Below are 18,736 nucleotides of genomic sequence, written 5' to 3' on the forward strand. Positions count from 1 at the left end.
CAAACAAGAAATCCCCCCAACCTGGAAGTTCTGATACTGCCATTTTATCAGTTGTGTGACCTGTGGTAAGTGACTTAACATGTTTTTAATGCCTCCACTTCCCTTTTGGTAAAAATGGGAGCACTAACTTCCAACTCCAAAACCAGGCGCCATTGTCCCACTTACTTGCAAGTGCCCTCTTAGATGTTTCTCTGTTTTTGTTTTAACGTTTCCTTTTCTGGGTAGAGGAGCCGGAAGATGGGCTGGATCTTATTAGCAAAGCAGGAGGTTGGGTCATCTGAGTACGGAGACAGTGATGCCATAAGCCTGAGAGATCACGAAGAGGTTTTAGCAGTGCTGGGCATAAGTTAGAGAAATTAACACAACGTGAATAAAGATTTGCAGGCACCAGTGAGGACCCAAGGGAGATTAGAGGGCAGGGAGGCCTGATAGAAGAGGAATCAGGCCCCTAGCTGAAGAAGTTTTGGGGAGGTGTGCTACAAACTTCGTTTTATTTTATTTATTTCTGAGACAGGGTCTCGCTCTGTCACCCAGGCTGGAGTGTAGTCGCCTGATCTTGGCTCATTGCATCCTCGACCTCCCAGGCTCAAGCGATCCTCCCACCTCAGCCTCCGGAGTAGCTGGGACCACAGGCCCGCATCACCATGCCCGAATAATTTTTGTATATTTAGTAGAGACGCGTTTTCGCTATGTTGTCCAGGCTGGTCTCGAACTCCTGGGCTCAAGCGATCCTCCCGCCTCGGCCTCCCAAAGTGCTGGGATTACAGGCATTAGCCACCGCGCCCGGAACAAGCTTCGTGTCTGAACCTGGCTCACATCTCGGGAGGCTTGGGGATGGGCTTCAGCGAGTTCGGAGGCCCCGGAAATCGCCCAGATGCATTAATTTCCACAAGACTTGCAACGGGTTCTCAACACAACGGTTAGGAACCAGTAATCAGAGCTTGGTAAGCCCTCCGGGAACGCGAGCCGCCTCCCAGCCTTTCGCCCTGACGCGCTCTAGCAGTGCTGCAGAAACTTCAGGAACTTCGTTTTCATCTCTTCCCCGACGCACGACCTCGGGCTTTTTCTTTTTGTAAACTGCTGAGTGTGGAGAGGCCCCGCCCTTCCGCGCCCAGCCGCGGGGCCGCCCCTGCCTCCTCCCGGTGCTCCTTCCCGGACGGCGCTGGAAGCCCTGGCGGCGGCGGCCCATGGGGCCCTTGGCGCTGCCCGCCTGGCTGCAGCCCAGGTAGGGCGCTCGGCCGAATCCCGAGGGGAGGGGGCCCGGGTGGAAGGTCTGGGGGCAGGAGCTCCCCTCTGCGGCGGGCGGGCGGGCGGCACCGACCAGGAAGGCACAGCGCTACCGTGCCCAGGCACCCCTTGGAGCTCGTGCAGGTATTTGCTTACTTACCCCTCTTGACCACCCTAGGAAGCAGGCTCTGTTATTTTCTCCATTTTACAGATGAAGAAATGGGAAGGACAGGCTGCATGGCTACCCCTGCCCTTGTGAGCCCTCTGCCAGTACTTCCCTCCCCCACCAGGGGCCCTTCTCTTGACTTTCTCAGATGCAGAGTTGCGGGTGATTTTTAGATCTAACAGCCCTGGAAACACCTATCACACGTATGGATTTCAGGGCCCTGTTGTGGAGGGGAACAGATTCAGTCATATAGCGGTAGGGCCTGGGGGGTGTATATGTTTAACGCACAAACCAGGTGATCCTGATACAAGCTGAAGGAGCATGTCCTCTTCCCAAACTCTTTAGCAGTTCCTGCCTTATGGGGGGTGTCCCCAGATAAAATCATTCTGTCTCCCAGCTTATTTTCCTTGTTTCTCGGAGGTTTTGCATCTCCAAGGAGGAGTAAATCTTGACAACACTGGCAGGGCCACTCCCGTCACTCTTCTGAACACCCAGGGAACATTTCAAACAGTGCTTTTTCCTAACTCCCTCAAACCATGTATCTGTCAATCTTCTCTTAGTCATCTCCCCAGCAACTCACAACACATTGTTAAACCCAGCTTGACTTCCCTTTTCTGGTATGAGCAACTAAATTGCTTTCTATGTGTATCTGATGAAGGAAACTATCTACCCTTGCAAAATATTAATAGGCAGTGGCAAGATGTTAATACTAACCCCAATCACATAATGTGTTCAAAAGTCAGGTGTGTCCAGTTACTGAATTATCCAACATTTGGATTGCTCCCATCCCTACCCCCCTTCAGAACTAAAACACTTGTGTCTCAAGTTTCGCACTTAGCAAGCTGAGCTACTGGAACACGTAGTGACACGTCAACCCCTCTGCACACATGGATTTTTTGTTGTTGTTTTATTTTTTATTTATTTTTGAGACAGAGTCTTGATCTGTCGCCCAGGCTGGAGTGCAGTGGCACTATCTTGGCTCACTGCAGCCTCTGCCTCCCGGGTTCAAGTGATTGTCTTGCCTCAGCCTCCTGAGTAGCTAGGTAGCTGGGATTACAGGCATATGCCACCACATCCGGCTTTTTAATTTTTTTATTTTTGTAGATATGAGTTTTTGCCACGTTGGCCAGGCTGGTCTTGAACTTCTGGCCTCAAGTGATCCAACCCGCCTTGGCCTGCCAAAGTGTTGGGATTATATGCGTGAGCCACTGCACCCAGCCGGTTTTTTTTTTTTTTTTAAAGAATATTCAAAGCCGCCTTTGCAGTGGTTTCTTTTATTCCTTGGTGAGCAGCAAGGTTAGAACTTTATCAAAGATGAAAGCAGATTTTGAAAAAGCACTATATTTGGTTTTAAGCAAACTCACTCTACAGATGGTCCATGACTCACATTTTTTTAAACTTTGTGATGGTGTGAAAATGATATGTATTCATTAGAAACCGTACTTCAAATTTTGATTTTTAATCTTTCCCCAGGCTAGCGATGTGCAGGTATGATACTCTTTCATGATGCTGGGCCGCAGCATCGGGCCAGCTCCCAGTTGGCCGCAGCTCCCAGTTGGCCGCATGATCAGGAAGGTAAACAAGCAGTACTCCACAGTGCACTGTGTTGCCAGATGATTCCGCCCAATTGTAAACTAATGTAGGTGTTCTGAGCAAGTTTAAGGTACACTAGGCTAAGCTGTGATGTTCTGTAGGTCAGCTGTATTACATGCATTTTCAACTTATGATATTTTCAGTTTACGATATTTTCGGCTGATGGGGTGTATCAGGACGTAACTTCATCGTAAGTGAAGAAGCATCTGTACTTACTTTAGCAGGTAGTGTAGGCTATGGCTCCCTTCAAAATCTGATATGTACTTGGGGGTAACCAGATAAAAGACTGATATGGAACAGTTTTCTTTTGCTTTCTCAGGTTGGCCAGTACATTAAAGGACATGTGTACAGTATGAAAGGATGATTATAAAAGAAGTGTTTAATGGTATTTTCCTGTATTTCTAGGTATAGGAAGAATGCCTATCTTTTCATCTATTACTTAATCCAGTTCTGTGGCCACTCTTGGATATTTACAAATATGACAGTCAGATTCTTTTCATTTGGAAAAGGTAAAACTCCAAAACAGTTTTTTTATTTTTAACTTTTAATCCTTGTTTTGCCTTCATCCTGCTTAAATTTCTATACATCTCAACCTAATATCCTTCTCTAAAATTTGTATTTTTCAGCAACCATGTTTATTGCAAAACCTTCTTGGAGAAGGGGAAGGTGGGATAAGTAAGGGAAAGGGATTTGGCTTCCCTCTGAGTAGGCAGTTTGCCTGAAAACAGAGATGGATGGCACTGGGGTGGCATCATTTCATTGTTCCTTTTCCATTCTGCACCAAACCTTAGCAGATTGTGTTTTGAGGAAATCTCAGCATAACATTTTATGCAGAGAAATCAGGAATGAATCAAATTCTTCCAGTGTTTGTATTATTCCCCAGGTTTGAGGTAACTGGAGACTACTAGTAAGTGAAATACAAATTTTATATTCCCCAGGCCTCTATTTGGTCCCTTGAAGAAGTAATATGTAAATGACACACTCTGTAGATGTGTACCACTTATATAGTAGTCAGCATTAATGGTTCAAGTCATAAACTTCCTCTAGTTTCCTGAAAAGTCAAGTCACTGTTTGGTGACTAAATGACTATCAAAATAACATTCTCTTCATGTTCCATCCGCACATGGGTAAGTGTCATCACAGTTTACAACTGTTGAGTGACTTGACAATCTAAGCAACTGCTGGCTTCAGCTAAAAACAAATGTTTAGAATGTAGCTGGGAAAAGTCATGCTGTGCTCATCATTTCAGACGTGTGTATCATAAGAAGTTATTCTACTTGCAAGGTCCCATAGCTATTTTATGTTACTTTTTCTTACTGAAAATCTACAGATATATTCTCACCTTTGTCAAGGCCCTCCAAAGATATAACCTAAAGCTTGAGTTTCAACTACAAATGTTGAGAGTTTTCAAGCAGAGGAAAACACAGGTGATGGGAAAACTTCTTTTATATTTTTATTAAAACTTCTTTTATATTTTTATTAAAAAGCCATCACTTCTGGCCCTTTGAGGTTTGCTGAGGCGGTGTAGGCATATTACATGTCATTTGCCACACAAGCCATGGACTGTCTTATGCTGCCTTACCTTTCCAGTGAGAAAAGTTGCCTCAGCGAGTATTTCTTTTTCTTTTCTTTCTTTCTTTTTTTTTTTTTTTTTTGAGATGGCGTTTCCCTCTTGTCATCCAGGCTGGAGTGCAATGGTATGATGTCACCTCACTGCAACCTGTCTCCCAGGTTCAAGTAATTCTCCTGCTTCAGTTTTCTGAGTAGCTGGGATTACAGGTGCCCGCCACCATGCCCGGCTAATTTTTGTATTTTCAGTAGACACGGGGTTTCACCACGTTAGCCAAGCTGGTTTTGAACTCCTGACCTCAGGTGATCCGCCCACCTCGGCCACCCAGAGTGCTGGGATTATGGGTGTGAGCCACCGTGCCTGGCTCGGCGCATTTCTTTCTCAATTATTACCCTGCCATTATAATTGTAGAAGCTACTTATTATTAAAGAAACACAACTGATTCATTCAGGAGACGGACTGAAAACAACCAAGTGTGGATTCAGTACAATTTTTGAATCAATGTATAAATTACGTAAGTAGCTCAACAGAAACCTGAAACCCGGAACGTGTTCTACCTGCTACCTTCTTCCTTCACAGAGCTGTGTAATTCATAATGCTTTGGTACAGTGAATGCAGGGCAGTGGATAAGAGCATGGACTGTGTGCTTCAGGAACCACCTCTGAAATGGGGATGATGATAATAGTGTCCATCTCGTGGGGCTGCTGAGAAGAGAAATCCTTAGTGCTCAATAAATTATCATTGTGTGAATTACCACTGGGCAGTAAAGAGAGCAAAATCTTCCCTACAAGTTTCTAAACATGGCAGGATTTCATTTTAAAACTTAAAGCAACACATTTATCCTATGTAGAGGAACATTTGTTTCCCTTCCATTTCAGCTCCCTCTAAGTGCACAGCATTTCATTTGAACCCTCTGCAATGCAGACCCCAAAAGTCCTGATCGGAGGCCCAAGTTCCAGTGTTTAACAAAATCCAGAAAAGCACTAACCAAATATGTATAGAAACAAAATCCTAGATACATATGTTATTTGATATGATGGCATTATTAGTGTCATTTCCATAAAGTTTCTGTGAAATCATATTTTTTCTCATTTTTGTCATTTCCTTGTCAGTGGAGGAACTGTGAGCACAGTGTCTTTAACAAGTTTGCTTCTATCTACACTTGAGGTGGTCTAGATTCTAGGAGGTTACTCTTATGTGGGAATTGCTTTATAATCTTAGAAGTGGAGAATAAATGCTACATGTACGTTTGCCCATGAAATCTTTCTCAAGTTTCTACTTCTTTTGTAACAGAAGCAATTAAAATACACTACAGTATGGGGTGCTTTTTTTGTTTGCATTGTATTCTTAATAATTTAGTAGCTCCTTAAGGAATTTTTCACATATACAATGAAAAAGGAAGTGAATACTCTCCATTTGATTTCAAAGTGCTGCATAAATTTGGGTTATAATCCAGTTTTTACTTACTATATCTGCATTTTTAACCCATGGGACACAGATTCAATGGTTGACACTTTTTATGCTATTGGACTTGTGATGCGACTTTGCCAGTCCGTTTCTCTCCTGGAATTGCTGCACATATATGTTGGCATTGAGTCAAACCATCTTCTCCCAAGGTTTTTGCAGGTAGGTTTGAATCACATTATTATTATAGAATCTGTTTCATATTTACATTTTTTCTATGTACAGCTTCTCCTGACTTTTTGGCAGGTAGAAAGCCAACCCTTGTCTTAGGTCACCGATAAGGAGAATTACTTTCATGGAAGGACAACCTTATTCTAAAACTGCACAATTAGAACAACCAGTTGGAAACATTCAGGGCAGTGATGCTTGCTGATCTTGCAGCACTGCATTGGTCCTATCCTGGAAGGAGATTTCATAGCCACTTGCTACTCTCACCATATCACTGCCTGGGGTAGTAGAAGACAATGATAAGGCATAGGATTGGAGACTTGGGTTTGAGGCCTGGCTTCTCTGCTTACCGCTATGGGATCATACCATCCACAACCATTGGGCTGTTGAGGGAAAGGACACCACAAATAATACCTGGCACACAGTAGATGATTAAAAAACAAAAAGCTTCCTTCATCTACATCCAGAGAATAGAGTACTCCTAGGCCATTCTTGCTCATTCCCTCTTTTTTACTAAACATCAATGGAAAGGGGAGATCATTTGTATTTATCTAATACAGCATCTAAGCGTAGACTTGGGGAACACACAGACCTGGATTCAAATCCCAGTTCTACTTTGCACTAGTTGTATACCTTTAAACAAGTCATTTAATCATTCTGAACTTCATTTTCTCATGTGATATGAAAATAACATGTATCTTATGAAGTAACTGAGAAAATGGATAAGTTCCTGGCACTTAGTTAAGAATACAATACTTGGTAGCTATTACTACTATTTTCTTAACTATTCTTTGTTCCCTCTTCCATGCCTCTAGCCCTAGATTACCATGTTCTTTGTAAAGGCAGGTTGAAGGAAGATGGGAAATTTACTAGTAGTGACTCCATGTAGAAAATCGTTGCTGGATAAAGGCAAAAAAAATAAATAAATAAATAAATATTTTCTGTAGATTTTATATAGTTCATATAGTTGTCCCTTTCTTATGGGACGGTAAAGGTCAGGCAACTATAAGAACATGAGTTTAAAGTCTACAGAAATAGGTATCTACATGAGTATAATTTTAGGTATCCTCAAAATAAATTTGAAAAATTGATCATTTTGACAATTTCACATTGTAAAACTAATTAAAATATGTCAGAATTTTATTGTGTTGCCAGCACCTAGCAAAGTGCTTAGAATGTAAATGTACACTTTAAATTTTTGTTAAATGAAAGAGTGGCATAGATCCTTTTATTAAAATTTGTCTAAAATATCATGAAAGCTTAAAAGATATAAATAGTGTAATCCTAAGGAGGCTTTTAACAACTGAGCATTACAAGTTTATGGAATATTTTAAATTTTACTTATTAAATAAGTGTAGAGAAATAGTATCCATCAGGATAAAGACATTAAAAATGTTGAAATATCAAATGTAAAATAAAAATTAGGGTAATGGTGTATAAACTAATAACATAGTAGTCAGTTAACTAGCTAAGACCTAGATGGAATTCCCTTTAACATAGTTCCGTACAAAATCAGCGGGGATACAGATCTGTCCCAACAGCAACACAGTATCTGGGAGCATGATTTATTGGTGTTTATTACTTATTTACAATGTGGTGTACTTCGAAACAACCAAAATACATATAGTACCAGCATCCCATAATGCTAATCTTGGAAAATAAAATTAACAACTAACATTAAATAAAAGTTGTATTCTATCATCTGGAATGATTTTCCTTGGAGTATGACTAAATTCATCTAAAATCTCAGTTATGTTTTCTATTGGTATTTTTTTAAAGGACTTTTTACCTTTTTAGGCTAAGTGGCTACTACTAGTTTCATGGTAAACATTTTCAAAATTAAGAGTAGTGTTATTTTAGTTATTGCCGGTGTAGAGAATGCACCTAAAGGGAATAGATAATTTTGTAAGGAAGAAAACTCACTGAGCAGCTTGAATGTGCCTAGAAAATGTGCACCTATGTACTTCACAAAATTAGACTTGTTTAGTAATAGAAATTATTATATAACTTAGAAATCTGATTTCTTGGAGTTCCAGGAATTCCAGAATATACACCTGATTTTAATCACTGCTAATTAAAACTTTAAGGGCTTATAGAAATATAACTGTTACCAAAGAACCAAATCTTGGTTTGGCAATTCAAACATAGTGGCAAATATAAATTGACACCTTTTATTCAAAGGCAAGTTTGCAAAGTCTGATGTTAGCAGAGTGCAAATGATTTTTAAGTCTTCAGTTACTGGGAGAGATAAGTCAGAGATCACTGTGTTAGGGAAGAAAATTATTCTCATCCTGAGTATTATCAATTTTTGTTGTGGTTGTTTGGCTTCCTCTTTTTATCTCCTTTGAGATTTTATTTGGCTCCTATTTCTTTTATTAATAATTTATCATGCTTTTTGTGGTTCCCACAATGGAAATGGTGTTGGATAAAGGTTCAGAAACATGCCATTGTGCCCAAAGTTTCATTTTCTACCTCCTTCTTATATTAGAGTTATGCAGACAATTAGAATTCCTTCATTATGGGATGGCACTGAGGCCCCTGCTTTAAAATAATGAAACAAAACTCTCAGATTGTGTAATCATTCTTGGTTTTCCTGTTTCCCCATTTTTAAATGAAGAAACTGTAGTTAAGAGAGTGGCTGCTTTTAAGTAAGCTGAAAAACCATGTCTATACAGTTGTCATGTGATTTTGATATTACCGTCAAGAGATTGTTAAGTGGGCCGGGCGCAGTGGCTCAAGTCTGTAATCCCAGCACTTTGGGAGGCCGAGGCAGTTGGATCACGAGGTCGAGAGATTGAGATCATCCTGGCCGACATGGTGAAACCCCATCTCTACTAAAAATACAAAAAATATTAGCTGGACATGGTGGTGCGCGCCTGTAATCCCAGCTACTGGGGAGGCTGAGGCAGGAGAATCGCTTGAACCCTGGAGGCGGAAGTTGCATTGAGCCGAGATCGTGCCACTGCACTCCAGCCTGGGCTGCAGAGCAAGACTCCGTCTCAAAAAAAAAGAAAAAAAAAGATTGTTAAGTGACAACTGAATTCTTCTTGGGGGGAACTGGTCCTCCAGAATATCTAGAGAAATAATTCCAACCAACAGTAGGAACTGATTACCTAGTTGAGCAATTAGCATTACAGGTATCAAGTAGTGGTGGTGTGTCCACAGGGGATAGGTTTGTTTTTATACTGTGTTTCTGTTTCTTGTGCTTTTGTTTCCTGTGCATTTATTTTTTTATTTTTTTTTTATTATACCTTAAGTTCTAGGGTACATGTGCACAATGTGCAGTTTTGTTACATATGTATACATGTGCCATGTTGGTGTGCTGCATCCATTAACTCGTCATTTACATTAGGTATATCTACTAATGCTATTCCTCCCCACTCCCCGCACCCCACAACAGGCCCTGGTGTGTGATGTTCCCCATCCTGTGTTCAAGCGATCTCATTGTTCACTTCTCACCTATGAGTGAGAACATGTGGTGTTCAGTTTTCTATCCTTGCAATAGTTTGCTTAGAATGAGCATTTACAGCTTCATCCATGTCCCTACAAAGGACATGAACTCATCCTTTTTTATGGCTGCGTAGTATTCCATGGTGTGTATGTGCCACATTTTCTTAATCCAGTCTGTCATTGATGGGCATTTGGGTTGGTTCCAAGTCTTTGCTATTGTGAATAGTGCCTCAACAAACATACGTGTGCATGTGTCTTTATATCAGCATGATTTATAATCCTTTGGATATATACCCAGTAATGGGATTGCTGCGTCAAGTGGTATTTCTAGTTCTAGATCCTTGAAGAATCACCACACTGTCTTCCACAATGGTTAAACTAGTTTACAGTCCCACCAGCAGTGTAAAAGTGTTCCTATTTCTCCACATCCTCTCCAGCACCTGTTGTTTCCTGACTTTAATGATCGCCATTCTAACTGGTGTGAGATGGTATCTCATTGTGGTTTTGATTTTCATTTTTCTGATGGCCAGTGGTGATGAGCATTTTTTCATGTGTCTTTTGGCTACATAAATATGTTCTTTTGAGAAGTGTCCATTCATATCCTTCGCCCACTTTTCGATGGGGTTGTTTGATTTTTTCTTGTAAATTTGTTCTTTGTAGGTTCTGGATATTGGCCCTTTGTCAGATGCGTAGATTGTAAAAATTTTCTCCCATTCTGTAGGTTGCCTGTTCACTCTGATGGTAGTTTCTTTTGCTGTAGAGAAGCTCTTTAGTTTAATTAGATCTCATTTGTCAATTTTGGCTTTCGTTGCCATTGCTTTTGGTGTTTTAGTCATGAAGTCCTTGCCCATGCCTATGTCCTGAGTGGTATTGCCTAGGTGTTCTTCTAGGGTTTTTATGGTTTTAGGTGTAACATTTAAGTCTTTAATCCATCTTGAATTAATTTTTGTATAAGGTGTAAGGAAGGGATCCAGTTTCAGCTTTCTACATATGGCTAGCCAGTTTACCCAGCACCATTTATTAAATAGGGAATCCTTTCCCAATTTCTTGTTTTTGTCAGGCTTATCAAAGATCAGATGGTTGTAGATGTGTGGTATTATTTCTGAGGGCTCTGTTCTGTTCCATTTGTCTATATCTCTGTTTTGGTACCAACCATGCTGTTTTGGTTACTGTAGCCTTGTAGTATAGTTTGAAGTCAGGTAGCATGATGCCTCCAGCTTTGTTCTTTTGGCTTAGGATTGTCTTGGTAATGTGGGCTCTTTTTTGGTTCCATGTGAACTTTAAAGTAGTTTTTTCCAATTCTGTGAAGAAAGTCATTGGTAGCTTGATGGTGATGGCATTGAATCTATAAATTACCTTGGGCAGTATGGCCATTTTCATGATTTTTCATGAATCATTTTCATGATTCTTCCTATCCATGAGCATGGAATGTTCTTTCATTTGTTTGTGTCCTCTTTTATTTCATTGAGCAGTGGTTTGTAGTCCTCCTTGAAGAGGTCCTTCACATCCCTTGTAAGTTGGATTCCTAGGTATTTTTTCTCTTTGAAGCAATTGTGAATGGGATTTCACTCATGATTTGGCTCTGTTTGTCTGTTATTGGTGTATAGGACTGCTTGTGATTTTTGCACATTTATTTTGTATCCTGAGACTTTGCTGAAGTTGCTCATCAGCTTAAGGAGATTTTGGGCTGAGATAATGGGGTTTTCTAAATATACAATCATGTCATCTGCAAACAGGGACAATTTGACTTCCTCTTTTCCTAATTGAATACCCTTTATTTCTTTCTCCTGCCTGATTGCCCTGGCCAGAACTTCCAACACTGTGTTGAATAGGAGTGGTGAGAGAGGGCATTCCTGTCTTGTGCCAGTTTTCAAAGGGAATGCTTCCAGTTTTTGCCCATTCAGTATGATATTGGCTGTGGGTTTGTCATAAATAGCTCTTATTATTTTGAGATATGTCTTAGTATTTTGAGATACATCAATATCTAGCTTATGGAGAGTTTTTAGCATGAAGGGCTGTTGAATTTTGTCAATGGCCTTTTCTGCATCTATTGAGATAATCATGTGGTTTTTGTCTTTGGTTCTGTTTATATGATGGATTCCATTTATTGATTTGCGTATGTTGAACCAGCCTTGCATCCCAGGGATGAAGCCCACTTGATCATGGTGGATAAGCTTTTTGATGTGCTGCTGGATTCGGTTTGCCCTGTGCATTTTAAAATGTTTTACATGCACATCTTTATTTTGACACCTAGGGAAAAACCGTTATGAATTTCTAAAATTACATACAAAAGGAAAGGAAAAAAACGATTGACCAAAAGACAATAATCATTTAACTGACATATATTTTATTTTTTTATACACTTAGGGAAAAAGGGCAAAACCATAGCGTAGCTATTTATAGACTTCCAATTTTTGAAATAATTACACGACAATAAAAATCATATAAGAAAATATAGTAAACTTTGATACTTACTTTTTAAAATGAAGCATAAAGGAAATTATAATATAAATGAAAACTAGGTATCTCCCTTCTCCAATCCCCTCCTCCCAAATTAGCTTGCATACTTTATTAGCTTAGTAAAAAATATTGAATTGGAAAAGTAGTTGATTTCAGTAAACTTAATCAAAACAACTTGACTTTTATAGTACAGAATCACTATCAACCCTGAAATGTTGATTTTGAGGGGCTTTGTTCAGTTTGCTTGTACAGAAGCCTGAGAAGGAGATTTTTATTTATACTGCTTTAGGATGTTTCAACTCAAGAAGAGGGGAAAATAGCCAACACTAACCTTTGTGTCATAACATTAGACTGATATCCCCTATAGGAAACCCTTAATGGATTACTCCATCACTTTTTGAGAAATGCTTTACATGCAAATATTTCATTTATAATTGAATTAAAATGATTCAATTACACATCCTTCCCTCTGTGTCATAATAAATACTCCTGCAGTATTAATTTTACACATTTTTACTCAATTTTTAAAATTTCTTAACCAAAACACTAAAAACGAATACTCCTAAATTATTGTGCTTACAGAGATTCCATTTATGAGCCCAAATCACATAAACTGTTTCTGTATTTGCCAGTAACACTTCTATTTCTGATCAGGGCAAGCAGGGATCTGTTTGTCAAAAATCCCTCTAAAGATTTCACAGTCACATACTCTTAAGAGAACAAATATGAAGGAATTCCCAAAGGAAAGTATCTTTAACCCTTTTAGGCAAAAAGCCAGATTTTACCCTAATTTCTTTTTAGCTGTGAAGCAGGTGCTTATTTGTGTTGCTAGACTAAATAATCTGACTTTCCTTTAAAATCACATAGATTTTTCTCACCAGTTTTGAGCTTGGAATAGGCTTATATTGTTAGAGAAGAAACTACCAAAGATAGTGTTGAGTTGTAACATTCTCCAAATTTGGAAGCCTCCTGAGAGTGAATTACATGTCCAATTCACTCTGTAGGTAAGATTTTAGATTTTTCCTCTGTTTTTCACATTTGATCCATGTAGTTCTTCAGTGTGATAAGTACAAAGCTATATTCCTAGCATAATTTTACAGATGCTGAGATTGAATTTTTTAAATTCACAGTCATTATCTACATAGAAAAATGTTTTCCTGTAAATACACTGTAAATCACTACATTAAAGTATATTTAAATATTCATTTTCCTAATCATAGCTTATATTTATTTGGGCTTTTATGTGTGTCAAACACTTTTCTTAGTTCTTTACATGTATTAACGTATTTAATCTTTACAACAACCTTTTCCTGTATATAATAATTACTATGTAACAACAGATGCTAATTATTATCTCTACCATAATTACTTAACACAGAAGTAAATTATGCAAGGTCACATAGGTTTTGAATATTATAGCAGACATTTAAGCTATTTGGCTCTTGAGCTCTCAACTATTATGCTACATTTATAGATATCTATAACATATATAACTATTATGCTACTATTATACCATTTGTTTAGTGTTTCACCAAGTATAATATAAATACCATGAAGGCAGGGGCTTGGTCTTGTTCACAGCTGTATCCCCTTGGACACAGAACAGTGCACTCAATAATTATCTATTGAATGATGAATAAAGAAACAAATACAATGATTTAAATGCGTTTGTCTTACAGAAGAATGTAATTGGTAGTTTTTGAATATATAAAGATAGATTTCTGAAGTTCTCAGAAAAGTTCAGAGGATTGAGAGTTTAGATTTTCATTTGAGTAAAATAGTGGTCTTTGAGACTAAAACCAATTTTAAGATTCTCGAAATTCTCCCTGTAGTTGAAGTATCATTTTACCCTCCCATAGCTTATAAATCAAGTGCTACCTGCCATTTGTAAAGTAACAACTTAGTTTCAATTATTGCTCAACCTAGAGTTGAGGATTCCCAAATAGAACTTTAAAATGCCCAGCATTTTTATTACATAGTTATCACACTTTTGAGTAGATGACATTATCACCATGTTTAATTTAACCCAAGTTGTAGGATATTTACTATACCTTTTACTCTACCTATTTGAGTTGTACTAAACGAGATCATTCTCTAGTAATTAGTCATATTTTCATAGGATTTGTTAAAAATTACAAAAGGCTAAATTCTTCCAAGTGTCAAGCTCTAAATAACTGGCCAAATGGTCATATTAAAGAAGACTGATAAATTTTAAAAGCCTTTTCTTCAAAATTGTTTTGGTGTTAAGAAAATCAAGGAGGCTCTTGTTTTAAGGCTTAATTTTTAAGGAGAAGCTTTTTTAAAGAATAGGCGATAACTTGGATACTAGGTGATGGAGTAACTCATATCAAGTAACAATGGTGAAAGAGTCTTAGTATTTCAGGAATTTGAAGTTGTATTGTCTAGATGTTGATTCTAGACTTGTAAGTAAGTCACTTTCAGTTGGTAAAATGCATGTCTTTTGTAAAATGCATATAACAATAATAGCACCTACTTCTTAGGGTCATTATGGAGATAAAGTGAGATAGTGTATATTTGGAACCTGGCACAAACTAAACAATAAAAGCTTTATTTCAATTTAAGAACATCTCTGCCTAAATTTCCACATTGTATTGCCATTGAATGGTCAAGTTAGAGTTAAATAACCATCAGATGATTTGTTAACTAATTACATTGACACCGAATATAGAAGGAGTCTTCACTCGTGTGTGTATGTGTGTTGTGGTTTGGTTTGGGGGGGCCATCCTGTTGCTGCTTTCTGTGCAGCTGGGATTTTATTGCTACCTTGCCACAGTGAAGTGATGATTTTCAACAGGGTGAGTTTCATCATGCAGCTCCAGTCTCTCCCTTTTAGGAGATTTTCCCCTCTGTCCTCTTCAATTAAGGGGTGACCTGACATCACGGATAGCTTACAACTCTGGAAACCAGGAGACTTCGGGTATATATATATATATATGTTTCCAGGTCTGTTCCCATATTCCTTATTTCTAAAAAGGTGGGGCTGGGCTAGTATCAGAATGTTTTATTTAGAGGAGACCCTAGAGATCATCTTATTGAGAGGTGTCTAAGATTTTTCAGTAGTCAGCCATGTAATTAGAAATCTGTATTTTATTCATGTATCCATTCATGTATGTGTATCTCCTGAGATTTCTAGCAAAAACTAGGTTTTCCTAATTACCAAGTACTGATCAAATATAAGAGAGGTAGAGCCTAAGAACTTGTTTGCTGCTATGATTGTGTATCTGAAGGCTGAGAGGTGTCATGACATCAAGGTTGGATTGTTCAGTAATTATAATTGCAGTTCAGTAGAATTTATTATAGAAACTAAATCAATAGAGTATTATATTATAAAGAAAGGATGAAAAAAGAAAAAAACAGCTATGTAGATGGCTTCCATAGTTTGACTAAGGTTTGAATCATATCTAATTTCCCTTAGCCAAGCATAGACCCTCTTGACTCACCACTGTAGTCATGTCATAAACATGCTGATATAGCTTATACACGTGGATTTCTGATCATGTGGCCCGCTGTTGGCAAATCTTGGATTTCTATGCACTAGGTGATTTTCCAGGACTAGCAGCCTATAAATGCTAAGTCACAGGTTATCCCAGTCTTTTCTCCTTGATCCACTTTAAAAATAAAGAAAAATATAAATCATTCCCCTCTTTACTGCGAATTTGACTCTTCAATCTTAAGTATATTTTCCTTTGACCATTAAGAGCAAGTAAAACATTCTATTAAAAACACACAAAATACAAAATGTACAGGATATATTAATATAATGTAAGAAGGCACTTTAGGTTGGGAAAAAGGAATGTATTTTTTTATTTTTTGAGGCTAGCCAAAAATGTGTGAAGTCTCAATGATCTGTAAATGCTGACTTGGAATATATTGAATTCTTTTCATTTTCCACTAGCTTATAAGGGTTAGGATTATATTACTCCCCTACTGAAAAAAAAAAAAAAAAAAAAAAGGCTACAATAGTTTCTCTATTGGATGGAATTGAAATTTCTCAGCCTGTCATTCAAAACCCTTCATAACCCAGCTCCAAACATGTTTTCAATTTCATCTCCTTTTATTCCCTTGTATGCACCCTCCCCTCTAGCCCCCCAGTGGTTCACATTACTCCCCTGGGCACCCTACATTTTCACACCTATGCCTCTCTGCTCAGGCTACTGCCTTTGCCTAGGATGCCCTCTCTCATATCCAGTCTACCTGACAAACTCTTACTCATTTTTCAAGATCCAACTTGGATGAAAAGAAATGTAGCCTGTCTTCATTAATCTCTTTGCATTGTTTCTCTAGGCAGAAAGTATCTTGCTCACATGTGCTCCCATATCTAGCACACACTGTGCTATTGTTCAGTTCTCCCACCACTGCTACCCTCTCTGGAGCAAAGACTGTGTTTTCATTTTGGCATCTGACACACAGTGGACACTCAATAAAGCCTTGTCAAAGTGAATAGAAACACATGCATGTGGCAAGAAGAAAGGAAATATCCTGATTCACATAAAATATATGTCATTTTTTCATTCATTATATATTATTTGTAAAATACAGACAAATGAGGAACTGAAATTCAGCCATAACCCTACTCTCTCAGAGGGAGGCATTATTAACAATTTAGTATACATATTTCCAGCTAAAGTATACTTTTGAAAGGAGATCTGGTTTTTAAAATTAGAAAATTACCTACATAGCCTAACAGATGATCCTAATTTCTGACTTTGCTGTTTCTTTGTTAGCTCACAGAGAGAATAATCATCCTTTTTGTGGTGATCACCAGTCAAGAGGAAGTCCAAGGGAAATATGTGGTGTGTGTTTTATTCATCTTTTGGAATCTATTGGATATGGTTAGGTAAGAAGGTAAAATAATGTCTTAAAACAAGGCTAAATTGCTTTCTGCAGTGAAACCAGTACTAGCTGCTTATATTTGGTTACTCGGTACTACAGGAAAACATATCCCGTTTTCAAATTATTTTATCTTGATATGGAAATGTATTTTTAGTGTTCTCCATAATGGGCATATCAAAGATAATGAAAACCTACCATGGTATTACAACAGTAAATCAGCACATTCAGGTTTCTGCAGAAGGCTTGGCATAAAACCAACTTGGAATAACCCTCAGCTGTTTCCTAACGAAGGCATTCCTCACAGTTGCTTTAGTACAGTTGCTTTAATAAGCAAAGCAGGTCTTTTATTATATCACCAGAATTTACAGTTAGTTTCTGTGCATTCAAAAATCTTTTAAATATAGGGCCTTTCAGGAAGAAAATGCACTCCCACATTCATTTACAATTCCAGTGGGTTTAAATGACTAACTTAAGTCCTTTTTCTGCTAATTCTAAAACTTTGCAGTGAGATGTGCCTAGTCTTACCTCTACAAGTGGTGGTGTAAAACAGTCCCCTTTGCTCAATGAGTGCTTACACCTCACTCTGGGGAGGTGTCCTAAATGCTAGGTCAGCTTTCACAAATGAGAATTGTCCCTCCCACTTGAGAGATCTGGATTTGGAGAGGTAACACAAGAGTCCTAGTTTGTTTTTTAGCCAAGGGTATGTAATTTTATTATATTTTCAATAACTTAACTGGATTAAAATGTTTAAATAATAAGGTGAGTCCTAGAGTGAATCAGAATGAAATCTTTTGTTGAAGTAAAATGAATTTAATTATGTATATAAATTAGTAATTTCTCATTTTTGAATTGATAGTTTAGTGGACTTGGGGCAAACTTCATGGACTTTTGTAGCCCGTAACTTCTATTCATGAGACAATGGAACATCATTTGGGATTGAAGCTTTCTAGTATGTTACTCTTGGGTATGCTTACTCTTTCAGTCTCAGAGAAGCTCAATAAATACATTGGAGAACAAAACATTTGCACTGAAAGAAGTAGCATGCTGTCATAGGAAGACTTTTGAATATGAAGGTAGAAGATCTCTCTGGATGAAACCCACCTCCACTACTTACTTGCTAAGTGATGTTAGGCAAATCACTTAACCTTTCTTATTTTAATAACAACTTTATTGAGATATAGTTTATATATCATAAAGTTCACCCTTTTAAAATACAAAATTTGTGAGTTTTAGTATATCCAAAGAGATGTGCAATCACTACTATCCTAGAACATTTTTATCATCTCTAAAAGAAATCTAATACCCAGTAGCAGTATGAGGAGGGAGTAGCAGTATGAGGAGTACCCACTCCCTTCTTCCCCCAGCCCCTGGAAACCACGCATATGCTGTCTCTATAGATTGCCTATCCTGGAAATTTCATATAAATGGAATCATCCAATCTGTGGCCTTTTGTAACAGGCTTCTTTTACCTAGCATAATGTTTTCAAGGTTCCTTTGTGTTGTGGCATGTGTCAGTACTTCACTGCTTTTTGGGCTGAGTAATATTCTATTGCATTGATTTACCACTTTCTGTGTATCCAGTTATCAGTTGATGGACATTTGGGTGTTTTCTACTGTTTGGCCATGAGGAATACTGCCATGAACATCCATATACAAGCTTTTGTGTGCACATGTTTTCATTTCCCTTATACCTAGGAGTGAAATTCCAAGGCACCTAACTTTTAGAAACTTTTATTTTCCTCTGTAAAATGGGGGTAAACTTATCTTCCCACTCTACCCTATAA

General features: G+C 38.3%; 1 protein-coding gene across 5 annotated transcripts in view; it reads left to right on the forward strand.

Annotated features, from left to right (window-relative positions):
- Window positions 1-1,109: 1,109 nt before the first annotated feature.
- HACD4 (3-hydroxyacyl-CoA dehydratase 4) overlaps window positions 1,110-18,736 on the forward strand; it is a 28,124-nt gene continuing 10,497 nt past the window's right edge. For 4 of the 5 annotated variants that reach the window (XR_003116048.1, XR_003116047.1, XM_025360822.1 and 1 more), the window contains exons 1-4: window positions 1,110-1,225; window positions 3,392-3,495; window positions 6,055-6,182; window positions 16,844-16,956. Coding sequence is in view for 3 of the 5 variants with exons in the window: in XM_025360822.1 (XP_025216607.1) it covers window positions 1,188-1,225; window positions 3,392-3,495; window positions 6,055-6,182; window positions 16,844-16,956 (383 nt within the window). In the remaining 2 variants the exon portion in view is untranslated. Of the gene's footprint in view, window positions 1,372-3,391; window positions 3,496-6,054; window positions 6,183-16,843; window positions 16,957-18,736 lie in introns of all 5 variants that reach the window. The other variant, XM_025360823.1, reaches the window with a different exon arrangement.

The sequence above is a fragment of the Theropithecus gelada genome, chromosome 15 (assembly GCF_003255815.1).
Source record: "Theropithecus gelada isolate Dixy chromosome 15, Tgel_1.0, whole genome shotgun sequence".
Taxonomy (NCBI): Eukaryota; Metazoa; Chordata; class Mammalia; order Primates; family Cercopithecidae; genus Theropithecus; species Theropithecus gelada.